This window comes from Penicillium coprophilum (assembly GCF_028826855.1).
Source record: "Penicillium coprophilum strain IBT 35676 chromosome Unknown utg000002l_segment0_segment1, whole genome shotgun sequence".
NCBI lineage: Eukaryota > Fungi > Ascomycota > Eurotiomycetes > Eurotiales > Aspergillaceae > Penicillium > Penicillium coprophilum.
Window position 1 is genome coordinate 4,016,312 of NW_026622722.1, and position 18,518 is coordinate 4,034,829.

General features: G+C 49.5%; 8 protein-coding genes across 8 annotated transcripts; 4 read left to right on the forward strand and 4 right to left on the reverse strand.

Moving 5' to 3' along the window:
• Positions 1-270: 270 nt before the first annotated feature.
• On the reverse strand, positions 271-4,625 carry bud4 (uncharacterized protein; the record flags this gene model as incomplete). The annotated part of the gene is made up of 4 exons (XM_056674707.1): positions 271-900; positions 952-1,649; positions 1,754-4,484; positions 4,536-4,625. 4 exons carry the CDS (start codon positions 4,623-4,625, stop codon positions 271-273), a joined length of 4,149 nt encoding a protein of 1,382 aa, XP_056535232.1.
• Positions 4,626-6,074: 1,449 nt separating this feature from the next.
• Positions 6,075-7,979, forward strand: mrh4 (ATP-dependent RNA helicase MRH4; the record flags this gene model as incomplete). Its single annotated transcript, XM_056674708.1, has 1 exon — positions 6,075-7,979. One exon carries the CDS (start codon positions 6,075-6,077, stop codon positions 7,977-7,979), a length of 1,905 nt encoding a protein of 634 aa, XP_056535233.1.
• Positions 7,980-8,235: 256 nt separating this feature from the next.
• Positions 8,236-9,934, reverse strand: N7500_003563 (putative carboxylesterase; the record flags this gene model as incomplete). The annotated part of the gene is made up of 2 exons (XM_056674709.1): positions 8,236-8,490; positions 8,576-9,934. The coding sequence occupies 2 exons, from the start codon at positions 9,932-9,934 to the stop codon at positions 8,236-8,238; spliced, it is 1,614 nt and encodes a 537-aa protein (XP_056535234.1).
• Positions 9,935-10,587: 653 nt separating this feature from the next.
• Positions 10,588-12,654, reverse strand: N7500_003564 (SET domain-containing protein; the record flags this gene model as incomplete). The annotated part of the gene is made up of 2 exons (XM_056674710.1): positions 10,588-12,480; positions 12,541-12,654. The coding sequence occupies 2 exons, from the start codon at positions 12,652-12,654 to the stop codon at positions 10,588-10,590; spliced, it is 2,007 nt and encodes a 668-aa protein (XP_056535235.1).
• A 1,309-nt stretch (positions 12,655-13,963) lies between these two features.
• On the forward strand, positions 13,964-14,567 carry N7500_003565 (mitochondrial 54S ribosomal protein uL14m; the record flags this gene model as incomplete). The annotated part of the gene is made up of 4 exons (XM_056674711.1): positions 13,964-13,978; positions 14,034-14,118; positions 14,205-14,429; positions 14,497-14,567. The coding sequence occupies 4 exons, from the start codon at positions 13,964-13,966 to the stop codon at positions 14,565-14,567; spliced, it is 396 nt and encodes a 131-aa protein (XP_056535236.1).
• Positions 14,568-14,805: 238 nt separating this feature from the next.
• Positions 14,806-15,552, reverse strand: N7500_003566 (DNA-directed RNA polymerase II core subunit RPB9; the record flags this gene model as incomplete). Its single annotated transcript, XM_056674712.1, has 4 exons — positions 14,806-14,850; positions 14,929-15,018; positions 15,091-15,388; positions 15,473-15,552. The coding sequence occupies 4 exons, from the start codon at positions 15,550-15,552 to the stop codon at positions 14,806-14,808; spliced, it is 513 nt and encodes a 170-aa protein (XP_056535237.1).
• A 756-nt stretch (positions 15,553-16,308) lies between these two features.
• Positions 16,309-17,001, forward strand: pin1 (peptidylprolyl isomerase ESS1; the record flags this gene model as incomplete). The annotated part of the gene is made up of 4 exons (XM_056674713.1): positions 16,309-16,311; positions 16,361-16,764; positions 16,817-16,933; positions 16,992-17,001. The coding sequence occupies 4 exons, from the start codon at positions 16,309-16,311 to the stop codon at positions 16,999-17,001; spliced, it is 534 nt and encodes a 177-aa protein (XP_056535238.1).
• A 649-nt stretch (positions 17,002-17,650) lies between these two features.
• N7500_003568 (uncharacterized protein) lies at positions 17,651-18,379 on the forward strand (the record flags this gene model as incomplete). The annotated part of the gene is given in 3 exon segments (XM_056674714.1): positions 17,651-17,752; positions 17,775-18,059; positions 18,077-18,379. The coding sequence occupies 3 exon segments, from the start codon at positions 17,651-17,653 to the stop codon at positions 18,377-18,379; spliced, it is 690 nt and encodes a 229-aa protein (XP_056535239.1).
• Between the last annotated feature and the right edge of the window lie 139 nt (positions 18,380-18,518).

Sequence of the window (18,518 nt, forward strand, 5' to 3'; positions counted from 1 at the left end):
AGAAAAAGGAATAATTTGACAGAGAAAAGAAAAGTCGGTAGGACGAGTTGCACCACACACCAACACCATAAAGTCCTGCAAAAGGAAATGAGCAAAAAGAGAGTCAAGTGACTGGCATCGCAAAACGAAAACAAGAAAAAAGTCAAAATAGAAATTCAGTGGGAGACCTCCAAGAACAAAAAAAAAAGGCAGTTGTTGTGACAACTTCATGAACAGAAGAATTGAAGGATGATCTGTGCTTTGGAACTCAACTCATGTTGATAGTATTGCCTAAAACATGAGAGAGCGGGTTTTCTGTCGACGCGCCTCGACACTACCCATCTCGGGCTGTGAGTAGGTGTGCTTGTGTCGAGGTCGTGGGGAGTGAGGCGCCGGCGCCCCAGATCCCGCAGAGGATGGAGGTGGTCCCACCATTGCACTATTTCGGCTCCGAACAGGGGATGGGACCCTGGCAGGTGCTGTGGGGATTCCACTCGGTGGACGGCGAGGAGCAGTCTCATTGCTGATTTTCATGCTCCGCTCGCGCTTAAGCACAAGGTCAGCCCAAGGCTTCAGTGCACCATTGCCGGAGGTAGAGCCCTTTCCAACTGCCTCAGACATCACTCGAAGCCAGCCCTCCTTATCAGCGGGGCTATCCGCGTAGAAGTCAATCACTTCACCATTACCAAAGCGGATACGGAATCCCTCTTCAACAAACATATAGCCTTCTTCTTCTTCGGCGAAGGCAGACTTGCGGCGAGAGCCACTCTTCGTGCTAGTCTCCTTCTGGAGCAGAGAAGATCGGTCGTCAATAAGCTTGGAAGCCTTGGCTAGGTTGATCGTGGCACGAGGTTGGCGCGTTGTTTCGTGGAAGGCCGTTAACTTGGATCCCTGAAGCTTAAAGAAGCGACGGCGCCAAAACTATTGCCATTGATTAGTACTGGATCGGCGATAAAGTGTAAAAGTACTTACTGGACAATCTCCACCCTGTTGAGAAAGGAATCCTTCCCAGGAGCGAGCTGTAACACTCTCGGCATCACGCATTTCACGAATGCAGGCATTCATGCTCTTCGGCATGTCCTCATCCTTGCTACCCTTAGGCTTAGGCACGAAGAGAAGCTGCACTTCCAATTTTCCAATCTTGTATGGTGGTCGGCGCTGTGTAGTGATGCTAGTTGCACTCTTCTTGCTTTTGACGCTGCTCATTTGTTCCTCGACTGCCCACTCATTGAAGCAGGCAACATCAACAATGTGGGGACGGCCGAAGGCCTGTTCCTCGTGGTCGCTCAAAGCCACATATGCGCGGCCGAAGCTACCATCACGCGCAACTAAGTTCCGAAGCCGTTCATATACAGGGGCATTGACGTCCTTGGCCTTCTGTTCCTGGGACTGCATTTGTTGCTTTATATCAAGCTCCTTGCGCCGGCGTGGGGATGCAAACACACGACTGAGGGCCGACGCCTTTTGACGTGATGGGGAGGATGCGGGTTCTTGGGTTTGGAACTTGCTCTCGTCAATCTTCATTTGCAGGGTCAACTGGAACTCGAGGTCATTCTGGACAATGAGTTCGAACTCCTGTCCAATGGGAGCCGACTTGCCCATTTCCAGCCAGGAGGTGGTAACACAGTGTAGCCCGTTATCCAAGGTCAGTGCAAAGTATGACCGTTCACCTAGAAGTGGATCAGTGGAAGTGCATTACATTTGGTCGTTGGAAAGGATCTTACCACGTGGAAGGGGAAGGTCACAATATTTGAGGCCTACAACCTTTACAAACAAACGCCCGCGCTCTTCGCCATCTTCGAACGATTCAGAGATAGTTGGCTCGTTTTCTTCAATGGTCGGAGGGGCCTCCTGAACATTGCTGGGCTGTCCAGGGAGAGGGGGACTCCACCTGCACCAGGGACGGGCTTTTTCTTCGGGATACCGGTGGCAGCCTTGATACTGGAGCGGCGCGCTGAACTATTCCAAGGGACTGTGGTCCAGGTCTGCTGGCTAGCTTTGCGCGGAGAAGACCCAGCAGAACGTGTACCGCGGGGGTCTGGGGCAGTCTGGTCGGAAGAAGGCACGGCTTCTTCTTCGTTGCGACTGCTGGCAATGATAACTTTGGTGTTCTGTCTCATGAGGTATCCTCTCTGTTTGGGGGTAAAAGAGTCAGCGGGATGCGCATTATTTCTTAGGGTTCCAGTATAACTTGGTGCTATTGCCTGGGCAGGCGGCACAGAACCGGGGGCTTGGGAAAGGGCTTGGTGAAACGCAACCTTTTGGGATTCAATAACACGATCAAACTCCTTGTCCAGTCCAAAGCCAAGGCTCTCTTCCTGAATGCTGAAGGGAATGTCAAGCTTCAAACAACTGCTCTGTCGCTGGGAAACATCCGTAGGCAATGCCAACTTCGGTGGCAGCCCGGTCTGATTATTTTCACCATCCGACGGATTCGAGTCATTGGAGATCTGCTTGGTCAATGAGGGAACGGGTGGAGCGTGTTGGCCACTGATCTGACGACGGGTAGCAGCCATGGACTGCAAATCCGCAGGTGTTAGGGAAGGTCGGGTCTTAAGTCCAGCACCAGGAGCTCGAATTGTGGCAATAGGTTCGGGAACAGACTCGTCGGATGAGCTCTCATCATGCTCCGGCTCCAGCTCCTGGTCCTTCTCTCTTTCTTCTTCTTCTTCTTCTTCTTCTTCTTCTTCTTCTTCTTCTTCTTCCTCCTCTCCTCCTTCTTCTTCGCCATCGTCGTCCTCGATCGGATGACGAATGACGGAGTCTGGAGTGGAGGGCTCAGAGTCTTGGTCTTGCTGCGTTTCGGGGGTCAGAGGGCGTGCAAGAGACTGACGGATAGACGCCATATCGAAGGATTGATCTTGGGGGGCATCCTCTTTTGTCTGTGCGGTCTTTTCGGCGTCGGCCGGGGTTTCAGCATGAGGGGTAGTTTGTTGAGACTCCTGTTTGTGATTTCCATGTCCGGCGTGTTCACGCTCGGCGGCTTCGGCAGCAGAGCGTAGCGAGTAATTGCTGTCCTCGTCGTACTTAGCACGTTGGTCATGGGACGACAAACTATTGTCTGACTTGTTCTGGTAATAATCCGTGATAGAGTAGAGGTCTTCATCGTGCTCTTCCTGTTTAATTATTACACTGGAGGAGTCATCGTCGTCTGTTTCCATGGATGGAATGGGGACATCGGGATCATAATGGTCATAATGTTGGGGGCTGGAAGCAACTTGGGAAGAGTCATCAAAGCTGTCATCCTCATAATTGTCACCCTGGCGAATTCCTCGCAAGATTGAGTCGCGAGAAATTCGAGGCGGAGAAAAGAAGTTTTCTTTGGCCTCGTCGTCGGTAAGTGTATCATCCTTTGAGGCAATGCTTTCGTCTACTCTAGGAAGCTCCAATGGTTCCTCAATGTTGTCTATGTGGTCATCATGTGTCTCATCGTCATCTCCCCCCTGCAGCCTCATGAGACGGAGTCTCTCTTCTAGGGACACAGCGCCGGGAATATCAGACTTCGAAAACAGTGCAGGACCAGGGGGGGCAGGGAGCACACGCTGTCCTGCGCTACCAAGCTCAAAGGCAGCAGCGAGCTTACCGGCCGAGGACGGACGCGCACCTGAAATGCGATTCACCGATGGCAAAGGTGGGAGAGGACGTCTCTCACCATTCGAGTCCAGCGATTCGACGCGCGTGTGCTGAGAAGATCCACCTTCACGTGAGATAGGTCGGTCCTCGATACTCTCTTCTTCAACGTCTTCGATGAAGGGATCGCCATCACTGTTTGTGCTGGGGCTCATAAAACGCCAGTCTTCAGGCAACACAACAGGGGTCTTCTCGATATCTTCCAGTGAGGCGTCAAAGCTATCATCACGCTCAATGGATGACTCAGCCTCGAAACTAAGATCCTCCTCTTCCTCGGATTCGTAGCTGTTTTCTCGTGACTCAGAGGCAACTGAGGAAAGATCCGGGGTCGTCATTTCATATTCATTGATTTGAGGAGGAGCATGGTCAAATGTGACACTCTTTGCATGCCGATGCCCAGCGCTGCCATACTCAGACCAGATATCATTCTGAGGATCAAATCCCTTGCCGTACCGGCTGCCTTTAGACAACGAAGACTTGCTTGGAGATGCTTGATCTTTGCTCGGGGATGACGGCCGAGAAGTCGGGGTGGTATCTTCATCGAATTGGGACTTGGCAACATTCATTTGGCTCTCTCGTTGCGGAGTCCTCTCCGACGCCAAAGGTCTCTGGGGGAAGACCACTGAGGCCGGGTCATATTCTTGGCTACCTTCGAGGAACATGCTGTGATTTTTGACCTTAGACACGCGTTTCAAATTTTCGAGCGACGGGCGTTTGGAGGGGAAATAACACCCCTCTGGATCATATGGCGCTTTATTCTCGGATCCCTTGGGAAACGGCGATGGAGAGTCACGGCCTTTCCAAAACAGGCGTGGGGAGGCATTGTTATTCAGAGACGAGACATCGTATGCAGGCGATTCGCCATGCGGCACCTGCTACTCTTGTTAGCATATATTATCGGATGCCAAATTTCATGGTGACAGTACCTTAGTAACTTGGTTCCAGCTAGGCGAATTGCGCCTCTGGGCCATGGGGCTCACTTCAGATAGTGGCCACTGGCCAGACCCGTTACCCATACTGACGTTGGCTTTGCTGGTGATTCAGGTTACAAAATATGCAACTGTAATAAAAGACCAAGACAGGATCTCTATAATGTGTCAGTGCTTGTTCATCCAGTCCTGATCGGCGCGTGGGCTCACGACTGATGACCAAGGACACAAGGCGACACCGAGATCAGGTACCATACCTTTCTTAATAAATGGCAGTCTCGTGCAAGATGTTTGCCAGCGAGTCCTCATGCATTCGCTACAAAGGCGTAAAATTCGTGTCGATCGTGGCAGGAATCTTTCGTCAAAGGGCGAAGAAACCAAAACAAACCCAAGTTAGGTGTGTGGGTATTAAACCAACGTAAAACAAAAAGGGAGAGATAACGAAGGGATGCGAATGCCAACTCTCAAGAAAGGCTAGGGAAGAGCAACAGAAACAAAGAAAGAGGTTATGAAGAACGGAAACAACGAAACTTGATATGTCTCTCCCATGGATTCAAGTGGATTGTTACCCCGAGCAAGAAACTGTTGTTACGGGAGTCGTCATGGCAACGGGGGACTGCGACTGTTTCAGCCCGTGACACTGCGTCAGCTGCCTAGGATCGGCGCTAGCCTACAAGTGGGATAGCTTCGTGGATCTTTGATATCAAACATGCACCTACCACTATCTCAACTATTATCAACCCTTACAGTACCTGAATATAGCACACAAGAAGGTTCGAATATTGATGTCGAAGTGGTTTATTGACTCCAATTATCGTTTCAAGTCGAACAAACGCCGAACAAAGCTAGGGGCTCCGCCTACATTGTATGAATTTACCAAAACCAAACAAAACCTTTCAGTTTTTTAGCCCAATATCAAAAGGTCATCTCTGGAAATATGATAAAATCTCACAAAAAAGGACTAACAAAAACTTGACAGGTCACCTTATTATTGACTCCTTTCGTGTGAACTAGACCATACTGCTTTCCAAGTTTGTAACCGCCTTCTGAGGTCGAAGAAGTTGAACATGAGTCACCCCAAAAAATATATTTTGCTACTCTTCTATTCGTTTCCCTATCCATCCAATGAGGAATCTGGATGGATCCCGGACACATGCGTACACATGAGTAGGTAGCTCGAAGCTAGCCTATGAGTTAGTTGCAAAAGAATGTCCAAAGAATGCACAAGGACATCATGATGATTATTCCCTTGGAATATATAGTTCCCGTTCTTGAAACAAGTCTGCATGCTAATTAAAGAAGAGACGATATGATCATCGATTGTGGAATTTCCGCCTCAGGCATTAGATCTCACGACCACACTGAGTCAGCATCTTAGTCACCTGATAGTGTATCAAAAGTTTATGATCTGCGCTAGTCCGAGATAGGATTAGCGTATATCGCGAAAAACCCATCTGAACCTGTTCTGGCCTCTCCTCTCCGACCATTCTGTGTTTCCAACTTTCGGCATTTTATCGCGTTTAATCAGGTAGAAGAATGCCTCTGCCAATTCGCTCTTCGATATGTCTTCTATGTCAAACTAAGGCGACCCTGATTGCCCCGTCGATTCTTTCGACTTCATGGCAGACCACGCGTGGCATGGCCACCGTTCGATTGCGCCGCAAGGCTGCTCGGATGGCCCTATCGCCTAATGTTGACAGGCAGTCGCTGCCATCTCCTAGCAAGCCACGACGCGAACGGGCTGGCCCTTTTGCCTCGATGAATCAGACTCAGGCACGCATTCGAGACACACCACGCACACGATCACAGGCGGCCCTCAAGCGCTCAGGGGAGGAAGGCAAGACGGAAAAGAAGGAAAGCCCATTGTACAGAGCATTGAAGATGCAGACGACGTTGACACCTGTGCCTTATGGTCGACGTTCTGCTATCAAAGCTCGACTTGCCGACATCACCAGCTTCGATCATTTCCCTCTCCTTCCCGCAGTCCGACAGTCGATCTTTGCTCAGGCTCTGGCTGGACTCAGTGATGTTACTCCCACGCCCATTCAAAGACTCGCAATCCCCGAGCTGTTGCTGGACGGATCCAAGAAGAAGAAGAAAGTGAAGCAGGCAAATGAGGATGATGTGGAATACAATTTTGACCAGTACCTCCTAGCAGCAGAGACTGGCTCGGGCAAGACCCTCGCATACTTACTCCCAGTTGTCGATGCTATCAAGCGTGCTGAAGCCCTTGATATCGAGGAGCAAAAAGCCATTGAGGAACGAAAAGCACTAGAGCGGGAGGAGAGAATGAAGAACAAGGCGTTCGATTTGGAGCCTGAAGAGCCCCCAATGACAAACGCAGCTCGTCCTCGGGCCATCATTCTCGTTCCCACTTCTGAACTGGTATCTCAGGTTGGATCCAAGCTCAAGGAGTTGGCCCATACCGTTAAGTACCGCTCAGGCGAAATCTCATCAACTTTCACTCCCCGCCGAATCAAGAACACCCTCTTCCACCCTGCCGGCATCGATATTCTAGTTTCAACGCCTCACCTTTTGGGGTCTGTTGCGAGGACGAACCCCAATATCCTCAGCCGAGTCACCCACCTTGTACTCGACGAGGCCGATTCCCTAATGGATCGATCGTTCATTCCAACAACGTCCGAAATAATTGCTAAGGTTGCTCCGTCACTCAAAAAATTGATTCTCTGCTCAGCCACCATTCCCCGCAGTCTTGACAATCAGCTGCGCAAGCGCTTCCCTGATCTCCAGCGCCTGGCGACCCCCAACCTGCACGCCATTCCCCGTCGCGTGCAGCTAGGTGTCGTGGACATTGAGAAAGAGCCATACCGCGGAAACCGTAATCTCGCCTGTGCCGATACCATCTGGTCGATCGGCAAGGCAGGAGAGAGGCACGAGCACACCGAGACATGGGGGCCCCTCAATGCTTACATGGAACCCAAGGTTAAAAAGATCATCGTGTTTGTTAACGAACGCGAGGAAGCCAACGAGGTTGCTAGTTTCCTGCAATCCAAGGGCATCGATGCCACCTCGCTCAGTCGTGACACCGATTCCCGGAAGCTACAGGAGACTCTCTCGCAGTTCACGGAGGTTAAGCTCCCACCGACTGCGGAGGAGATCATGATTAATAAAAAGAAGAATCGCGCCGCCGGCAGTATTCCCTTCGAGCTCCCTGAGCGTCAAGACCCCATCCGCCGCCTTCCCGACACCAAGGTCCTTGTCACTACTGATATTGCCTCCCGTGGTATCGATACACTGGCAGTGAAGACAGTAGTTCTCTACCACGTGCCGCATACGACCATCGACTTCATTCACCGACTGGGCCGTCTCGGTCGTATGGGCAAGCGTGGTCGTGCTGTTGTCCTGGTTGGCAAGAAGGACCGCAAGGATGTCGTCCGTGAGGTTCGCGAGGGCATGTTCCGTGGTCAGGCTTTGATTTAGATTCAGATCTAGATTCGCGCGTGTGTGCATTTATTACATTGTAAAAATTTTGTAACATATCTGGCGTTGGTTTGAGGCTTTGATTTTTTTGGGAACTGGAAGACGACTATACCCATTGTCGCAGCAATAGCCATTAGATCTTTGGAAGTATGTACGATATGCATTCATATATCATGAACCTACCTCCGCTCTTGTATAATGATGTCTTAGTCCAACTACATCGAAACAATTGAACGCACATTTTCCTTCCAACTTCTCAAACGGGTATCTCCCTCGCCAGCTTCCTCCAGAAGTCGCACCGCTTCTTCAACTCGACCAGTTTCACATTCGTCAGTCCATCATCCACAACAACGAGTTCCTCGCCCGTGTGTAGCTCTGGCACACCTGGCTGCAAAGTATTCGTCACCTTGTGTGCATTTGGGTCTCCCGTCTGGAAGAAACTTGCAAAAGCTCCCGCGTAGCCTTCATAAACAACTGGATTGGTCTTTTGGACAGCATTTATTCTGTTCCACTATAATCAGTCAAGTCAGCATATGCCACCGGAATCAGGAAATAACAACAAAACAGAGAGCAGCAATGGAAAGGGAAGAACAAACATAAATAGTATCACTCCCATGCGTCGCTGGGGAAATCGTATACTCCCCGATATACCCTTTCTTCGTCGCAGCCGACGCAATCCAATAAGCTGGACAAGCAAGCACAACATCCCGATAAACCAACCCAGCTCTGACATAAGAGGTATTATAACTGTCGATTGTCTCTGTACTCCCCTCGGCGGGATAATAAAGAGATTCGACCTCGCCAATCTTCTTGGCCGACAACCCAGGTACGAAACCGGAAAGCCAGTGATGGAAACTTGCAACAGAGGAGTTAAATCCATTTACCGAAACGGCGCTGTCAAGGCCCGACGGAACGAAGCCCTGGCCCTCGTGACTGTTGTACATCCCCCAGACAAATTCTGTGTTCAGGGAGCCCCTATTCACAGTGTCTGTGAGTGTCTCGACGAGGAAGCTTCTGTCTATCACAGGCGCCCAGGTATAGGAGGTTGTTGTCCAACTGTGGCTCGCCCCGATGATCAAGCTTGCATCACGGATCTTCTGGACATCCACGGATTTGAGACAGGCAAGTGTGTTACCAGCATGCTTGGAGCTGGCACAACCTGTTAAGTTCACCATTTGGGTGTAGATTTCTTCTGCTTGGGGTGAGTTGTATTTATATGTCTTGGGCCAGAACGGCGAGCTTGCAAGAACTTTGGAGAATAGTTTCGGTTGGCCATGGCGGCCATTTGCGAGAACTTGCGCGACTACTGAGCCAGCACCGGCCGACTGGCCCCAAATTGTTACGTTGTGAGGGTTGCCCCCGAAATGGTGGATATGCCTCTGGACCCATTTCAAGACATATTGCTGGTCTAACAGCCCTGGGTTTAGATCTGAGGTCGATGAGTCTTTGATTGCCGTGCCGGGTAGGAAACCGAAGGCATTGACGCGGTAGTTGGAATAGATAACGATGTAGTCGTTGATGTTACTGACATTGAGGACCGGGAATGAGGACGGTGGCATGGTGAATGCAGCACTTCCTTGGATGAAAGCTCCGCCGTAGAATACGACCAGCACTGGTCTGCTAGTATGCTTGGTCAAATTCCATGGCCGTGAGAATAGACCCAGATAGAGACAGTCTTCAGTGCCGTTTACTGTGCGCTGGGGGCACATGTCGAAGTCCTGGTTCGTGTCATAGAGGTCTCCGGTGATCTTTAATGGAGGCTGAGGCGCGCGGAAACGGTTCTCCCGTATCGGAGGTGCTGCAAATGGGATCTTGCGAAAATATGAGAGGTTGTAGGTGCTGTCATATTGACCCTTGAAGGATCCATAATCGAGGGAAACTTGAGGGTTGTCCCAAGTAGTGCTGGCTGTGACCCGAAGGCCAAGAAGGGTCACAATCAGATTTGAGAACCTCATCGCCGGGTTTCAGCGGTTTTCGTTTTGAAGTTATTGTTCCATTCGTCTGCTGTGTTCAGCCTAGCGGGCCCCAGGCCATATATAGCCTTTGTGTACGCAATGAGGAACCATCAACCCCAATTTGACGAGAGAGTTCGCATTCGGTACAGGAAACCCCGAGCTTCTCTATATGGCTCTCATGCATTTTGGTCGTTGTCAAGCAGATACTCTCAGGCTTGGCTACAAGAGCAGCTCATTGGTGCAGTTATTGTTGATGTCCGGAACAAAATGCGGGGGATTTCTGCAGTGGTTATCAATTCGGATTCGATCACCCCGATAGATCGTTGGTCATATAGTAAAAACAACACATAGTTAGCTGGTAGATTCCCAGAACACCTAGTTAGATTTAGATTCAACATGTCCACATTTAATGGGTCAAAAGTAGCTGTCAAGGGAGTCTCCGTGCGAACAAAGCCAAAGTAAACACTATGCCCTCCGGATTCCAGCCCTAAAATTGCATCCTCGGTAGAAATCCAAACTCCTCCAGATCCAATTCCCATGCAGTACGATGCCAGTTAAAACAAGTATTATCACAAATGCCAATTCTGCTAAACCAAAACTCCGTCCTTGTCGTCTTGTCTCGTAGATGAAACAGGACTCCTGGGCTGTACTGTTTACATAGTCATACGAAGTTCTCTAGTGCGACGCCGGCTTGCCCTGGCATCACGGCGAGACTCAGTTGCATCACTTTCTGGGGTGTTTGTGTCGGACAGCTCGGGGGTTGGGGTGATTCCAAAACTCACGCCGCGATCTCGGCGACAGATACGTGATTGTGCATCGGGGGACAAGAACCGGTGGATGGTGCGGTGATCCATTACTCGGTCTTCACCATCTGGGCCTTTGTCCGTTGATGGCCACTGGTATCCATACAGCTTGGAATGACGTTCACAGCGCGGGCATTCACGTCGCGTGAGGTATGAGTTTGACTGGAGGAACCATGTATCACAGGTCTGACACTCCACCCATCGGTCATACTTCTGGGCAAGCAATCGGGATGTCTTGGTATAATCTCCAGGGACTCGGGCAACTTGCGACTCTGTCTCGACGGAGTCTACGATGAATCGCCGCTTGGTACGAGGCTTTCGCTTCTTGGGCTTATCCACAACGGCGAGGGTGTCGTCTAGTTTAGTGGAATTTGATAAGCCTGACAATCCATCTTCGGGGTTAATGTCCATGGAGTGGGTGGTGACGAGCTGACCTTCAGCAAGCAGATCAGGGTGATCCTCGCAGTTGAGTGGTTTCGACTCAGACGACTCCAGTGTGTTATCTTCTGTCTTGATCTTGATTCCCATTTCGTCCTCAGTTGTGGGGGTAGTTGAGGTCGACGACCGGTGAGATCCATCAGCAGTGGAGTTTGGAGATTCGCAGTCCGTGGGGATAGTAGAATTAGTGCCATTTGTCCCATTTGAATCGCCTTGGGTAATCACGCCTAGTTGACCCGCCCCTGTGGCAGTTGGAAGGGAGGCTGGAGAATCGGTTGGCGATGCCACTGCGGTTAGCTCTGTGATATCTCTCTTCAACTCAGATACCTGGGGTACAGTCTTCGTCAGAAGAGCAGTTGGTATCAGTAAAGTATCCTGAATAGGGGTATTGTCTGAGCCGCGCGTTGGAGCTGATTCCCCGGCAAGTTCAGAAACCGAGATCTCCTCTCGTAACTTCGAAACTTGTCGTTGGAACTTTGCACGTTTGCGCGGAGTGGAGCAAGTTGTAGTAGAGGGGCTTTCGGATTCATCCACGTCTGGGCTGTGTCTACGCTTCCTGCTCACGCTACCATCTTCAATCGGTGTAGCTTCAGAAGCGGGGCTGGACTCTTTGCTATTCGGCTCCGTGTCAACATGCGGAGACCAACCATTCCGTACAGCACCCTCGCAGGTATGACACAGACACTCGCAGTTGTCAACGCCAAAGTAATCCTCGCCGTAAGAAACAGTAATCTCTTCTCCCTCGTGGATGTCACGCATTGCGAGGACAGACATGCCCTCGTTACCCCTGGTTGTCAAGCTGCCGTTGGCATCACAGTCATGATTGGCAAAACGAGCAGGGCCCAAAAAAAATGACGGGGTTTTGCGGCGACTTGACATCACGATACTGAAGTCTTTGCGGGTCAAGCCGAGATCCAACTCTTCTTCATGGGTCATAGACACGAGCGTTCCACTCAGGTGTTTGATCTCCTCGCCCTTTTTAATAAATCTGCGGGCGCATATTGCAGCCTCATGTTGCGTTATGATGTATCGATTGGTCGTGATGACCTCAAACGGACAGTCTGGGAGATACATTTGAATGTACTTGCGGAGATGTCGGCGGAACCACTCCTTCTCTCGAGGGCTACGGAGGTTTGCCATGTATTTCTTTAAACCTGGTATTTCCAGCAGCTTGCGTTCAGCTGTTGGGATATCCTTATCGACAATCACGTCGTGGAGAAGAATGCGCCCAATGTCATCATCGTGGATTCCGCGGGCAGGGCTGTACTTGGTGCGGTTCTTGCGGGTGGTGGTCCAAAAATAAGCCTATCAACAGCAAGTGTCAGTGGATATATGTATGTGTTGAAACGTAGAAAAAGAACATACGTGATCCACCAGCGCATCGGTTGCGACATCGTCATAGCTGGCCAATTTAGCCAATGTCAGGCGCTCGCGTCGTTCGGCGGCGGGTGAGCTCTTTCGCGCTCTCTTTGGGGGCATGATGAACGTAACAGCAAGCTGAATACCGCTGGATATCGAAGTGGGAGAGAGGAGGTGGTCTCATAGAATGCAGAGTGGGTGCAAAGGTAGTTGGGGAATAAGTGGAGTGGAAGGCGGAGGTCCGAGGGATGGGTGTCGAAAAATGACTCGAGACGCAAGAGAAGAATCAGAATGAGTGACTGTCAATCAACACAAGTAACATTATTATGTGATTGTCACCATTGAGGCTGTTCCAAGGGGAAAGGCCTCCTTCGCAGATGTTTTTAGGGGCGGAACGGAGGCTCGGGAGTGCGCCAGTGAGACCCGTCTCTACTTTTACAATTCCTTTCCCCTTGACCTGTTATTTTTGCCCGGGTTGTAATTTCCGCAAATGAGGTTGATTATTGTTATGATTTCATTTTTCTACGCCGTACAGGGTTTGTTGTGACTTGATTTTACGCGCCCAGCTCGCATACAATATACACCGTGCGTCAAGCCTCCAATCCTTCCCATGCCGTATCAGCGCGAACCTGTTGAAGTGGAAATACTGCAATTGTATCCAATAAGTATCATTCTTGAGATGAACGGATCGTTCTTTTCTCTGGTTTCCACGTAAGATATCTTGATATTATCTCTCAATGGGTCTTTGCTGGAGAGCATTCGCGGCCAATGAACTGCTGCAGAATCTGATGGATCCAAGTATGAAAATGGGACGCTCTCTTTCGTAGGCTTCTTTGCGGATAATCCCGTGGCTTTTCAAGACCTAGTCTGGCTCTTGTCTACCTTGCGCTTTAGAAAGTCGGTCTATTTGGCTAAATGGGAAAATAAGAAACAATGAATAAGGAATGTATGATTTGGAATCCGTGATGTGATGTTCTTGAACTATATATTTGGTTGACATCGGGATTCTGCAGCGATTAAGTCAACAGATTCCCACATGAGATGTTACTCAAATACTCAAGAATAGACACCCATTGCGATCACGAGTCTGACACAACTAATAGTAATGGACATACAAAATAGATTTGGATCTCTTCTGAACAAGTCGCGTTTCTTGTGCTTTTCAAGGTACCGTGGATGATATGGTCAATTAAAACCCAAAAGACGGTCCTCAGAAGTAAAATATTAGATAAAAATAGTGTCTGTCCCATTTGAACAACTGTACACAGACTATTTTCCAAGCAATCCAAACGGAAGTCCCATTAGGTATTGTCTACAAGGGCGTAACTATATAGATACTCGGGTAAACACATTATCCGGGAGACCTCCCTCCGGGCCGCGAGAACAAATTGCGGACAGGAACTATCTCCAGATCAAGCACCAGAACACAATGATTCAATTAAAGGTGCGCGCGCGGTGGCTTCCGTTGACTCAGAAAATACTGACTTTCACTCTGCAAGACACTATTAAGTTGCATTGACAACTCCGGCGCCTCGATCGTCGAGTGCGTGAACGTCCTGAAGAAGAAGCGGCCCGCGACAATCGGTCAGTCTCCACGGCCCTCGAACCCAGCATATAGCACAGAAGCACAGGATTTGGGAACCCGAGCTGACTTCTGATTGTTTATCTAGGTGATCGGATAGTCGTTGTCGTCCAGAAGCAGCGATCTGCAGGCTCCGAAGCCACCACCGCCGCTGCGCTCGCTAGCAAGGTCCGCCGTGGTGACATTCGTCATGCCGTTGTTGTTCGCGTGAAGAAGGAGTTACAGCGCCCTGATGGGTCCATTGTCCGCTTCGGTGATAATGCTTGTGTATTGGTCAACAAATCTGGGGATCCCATTGGGACAAGAATGAACGGTAAGTGCTCTTCGTGGAGTTCACTATGATGGCTGCTTCTAGGTTTTAGATACTGACATATCTTTAGGTGTGGTGGGACAAGAGCTACGGAACAAGAAGTGGTCGAAGATCTTGTCACTGGCGCCGATCCATGTTTAATATTTTACGTTTCTACATTCGTTGGAAAGCGCTCGTTTTTGATTTGATTGGGTTTCAATCCATATGTATTCTTAGTATGTAGCATCATATTCACCCCCGTTCCGAAATCTCCACGCTTTTTCCTCTGTTCGTGCTCCGAAATAGTTCGCCAAACTCCGATGATATCGCAAAAAACCACAAAAACAAAAAATTCAAGGGTATCGGAAATTTGAGACCGCATTGCACGAACAAAGAAATATCACGTGTAGACTTGGCCGCACGCACAACAGACGTAGTAGAGTTTCTGAGTAAGTGAAAGTATGAGTTAGCGCCTTATTTTTATGAGTAGGGGACAGGGATCCATCGAAGGATGAGTTCTCACCATGCCGGTTTCGGCGGATCGTTGTTGTGATTGGAAGAAGACGGCTTCGGTTTCGCCGCAGCTTGGACAGAGCTTGTTGGCCCGTGGGAGCTGCAAATCATGGGGGTTAGCCTATGGGTGCTCAGGAAGTTACAGAGCGGGGGCGTCTCCCCGGGGCTCGACTTCAGAGGACTCCAGGCTGTCACCCGCAGGTGCCGCATCCTCGGGGATATCCTCATCGGTGGTGAAGTCGCAAGTAAAGCAAGTAATGATATCGCCGCAAAGAGTACAAAAAGCAGGAGCACAAACCGTTGGGTCAGAGGTCACGTCCTGAGTAACACCAGCAGTATCACCGACTTGGCTATGAAGGTGGTTTTGATAAACACAATGAGAGGAAGCAGGCTCGCCAACATGGCAGGTACGGCACGTGAACATCAACTGATTGTTGACTCGATCCTCCTTGGGATACAGCAGGTTGGAGCTAAGGAAAAGTTAGCAAGAGGTTCTCGAGCCATGAATGTGCCCATCGACAAAATTTAAGTCGAGCGTCTTGTGATCAACATACCATTCACGGCAAAACTTGAAGTGAATCTGATCCGATGGCTTGGTGTCGCCACCAGTCGTGGACGAAGGGCTGGCAGACATGTTGGAAAGATGGCTCGAGCTATTTCAGATGAACGTATTGTAGCAAGCCGAGTAAACCTTTGATAATATCGTCGCAACGGAGACGATGGATTGGAGAAAGCGTAATTCCCTACATACCTGCATCGCGGTTCGGAGGGCGAAGAACGAAATCACGTGCAAATCACGTGCGAGTATCGGAACTCGTTGAGTGGGGGATAACCTCGCTTTCAAAGGTGACAGACGGGGAAGCCTTGAAATTTGGTATGCCTGGCTTCGACTTCTATGCAATGTCAACAAGAGAAGACTTCCTAATAATAGGAGGTATTCTTTTTTGAAAGATGTTGACTTAATATGAATTTATCAATTAGATCTCTATGGGTCTATTGAAAGCCCTGGGGAATCCTGGTTGATATACTCCCAACGCATTAGGTTATTCCAACTTTCCAAATAAATCATGCAGGTACATAGGTCTGCATGAGGACCTGCATTCTAGCTCGCCTTCACTGTTTCTAGTAGATTTGTATTTGTACAATGCAAGTACAGAGTAAGAAGATGATATTAAATACTCTGCCCCGGGGTAATCGCTCAAACTGGAAGCGGAGAGCTAAAGCTGTAATGTTTGTGTAGTTTGCAACTGTTCACCTTCCCCCGCAGTTTCCGTTCACATACAACGATCAGACTGAATCATTTTTGATTTTGAGTCAGTTGGAAGTGATATTGATCTGTACATTATTATTTACTCAAAAATTCTCATCTTTTAGATTCAATCTTTGAAAAATGGTGGGATCAAATCATCCTCAAAGTTTGCATAGCTGACTCTTGGACCTAGGCCGACACAGGTCTTCCCACCGGTTGGGAAGTTCGTCATTCCAACTCTAAGAATCTCCCATACTATTTCAACCCTTCCACAAAAGAGTCTCGCTGGGAGCCACCTGCTGAAACCGATACGGAGAAACTCAAAGTCTACATGGCGCAAAACCACACCCCGGCGTCAGCTCGTCCTGATGCCTCTGGCGAAGGCGAGGGCAAGATCCGCTGCAGCCACTTGCTCGTCAAGCATCGCGATAGCCGTCGTCCCAGCAGCTGGAAGGAAGCTGACATCACTCGCACAAAGGAGGAGGCCATCGAGATTCTCAAGGGCCATGAACAGCGCATTCAATCTGGAGAGATCACTCTTGGCGACTTAGCAGTCGCTGAGTCCGACTGTAGCAGTGCTCGCAAGAAGGGCGATTTGTGAGTTTCTCACAATCACAGTCATCATACACGGCTTGCTAACTCTTGGAAGGGGCTTCTTTGGTCGCGGTGAGATGCAGAAGGAGTTTGAAGATGCCGCTTTTGGCCTACAGCCTGGTCAAGTCAGCGGCATCATTGAGACAGCATCTGGAGTCCACCTCATTGAACGGTAGGCTCATTTCCCGAAGTGGGGTTTTCTTTGGCCAATTTCTGACCTCTGTCTTCAGTGTCCAATGATCGCATGCTTCCACCCATGCTTTGGTCAATCTTGCTGCGAAAGATTATGATCGTATCAATGCTTTGCAGACCCTGGTCTCACGTCTTCGAATAATCTTCAAAAGAAATAAACTACAATGAATCAAATACTATCTTTGTTCTCATCTGACTTAGAATATCTTGCCTCGGGCGGTTACAATTGATAGCGAAAACTGCGACAGCCTTTCCCCAGAAAGGTGCCAATATATCATGTTAAGGTGAAGTCTCAAAATGCTCGAATTTTCCGAAAGAAGATTCGGGGGTCTTACTAGACTTGAAGTTTGCTTGGATTCCAGAAATAAAACTTGAGAATGTGCCTGATATCAAACCTATGTAACCAACTCGAAATATACTCGGCTCTAGACTCATCATTTAGGCTTAGTAGCTGAATCAACCAAAGGGTCATTATCGGAAAGGTAAATCGAGAACCAAAATAAGCCGCGGAATTACATATCGAGGCCAAAATAAGGATGTCAAAGGGCATTGAGCGCATACAAGCGACTGCTCCTTCAGACGAGACATCTTTCAGATCCTCTACTTTTATTCTCCCATCTTTCCTCTCTTTTGTTCCCACCCACGACTTCCCTTTACCACTTCTTTCCTCCACATTCTCTCCCAACATTCACCAAAAATGAGCAGCGTCACACATAAACTCCGCCAGCGGCGGTCCATGATGCGATTTCTTAATCAAGGCCGCTCCATTCTCGAGTACAACTTCGAACCAAACGCCTTTGTCATCCCCCCATGGATCTTAGTGCCCCCCCGAGGTCCGCAATGCCATGAAAACCCTTCAGTACAAAGCTATGGTAGCCATCTATGACATGAAGACCCTCATGATAACCCACGACAACCGATACTTCCAGTTATGCCCGCAAAACACGGCATCTATGGCCTACCAGCTCCATAAGTCCTCCATGAATCGTCTCCTCGAATGGAAAGAGGATTGGAACTTCGCCGACCCGACCCTTGCGGCCGCCGCAAAAATCCCCGGGACTCTCTCCAATTCTGCGTCGACTCAATCGCCTACGGAAAATTTACCTGTGAATACACGCACCAGATCGACGAGTTTATGTCCAGTTCCTTCCAGAGCTGGCGCCAGCTCCGCGCTGAGATCGGACACCTTGCTTATCGTCTCATGAGCGACAAGCCACATGACTATGAGGAATGGCGTGCCTGGTGGGAAGGAAAATTTGCTGATGATATGTGGAAGTGGGAGGTTTGCCTTGAGGGCCTGATCCTACCTACCTGGGAGGAGATCATCGACGATGTTTACCTGATGATCCACGATCGAGTCGAGGATGCCCAAGATCTGGCCAACTCCTTCTACATCAGCAGCCCGGTCTTGGCTTCGACGACTTGACTTGGCTTGAGCCACCTGGTATTTAATTGCCAGCAAGTATGATTCAATGGATATGACAACAATGTGACTTGGGATTTGGGTCTGGTTTTCGGCGCTGGTACATTGGAGCCTGATGGGAATGGAGGCACATGGAAAAACT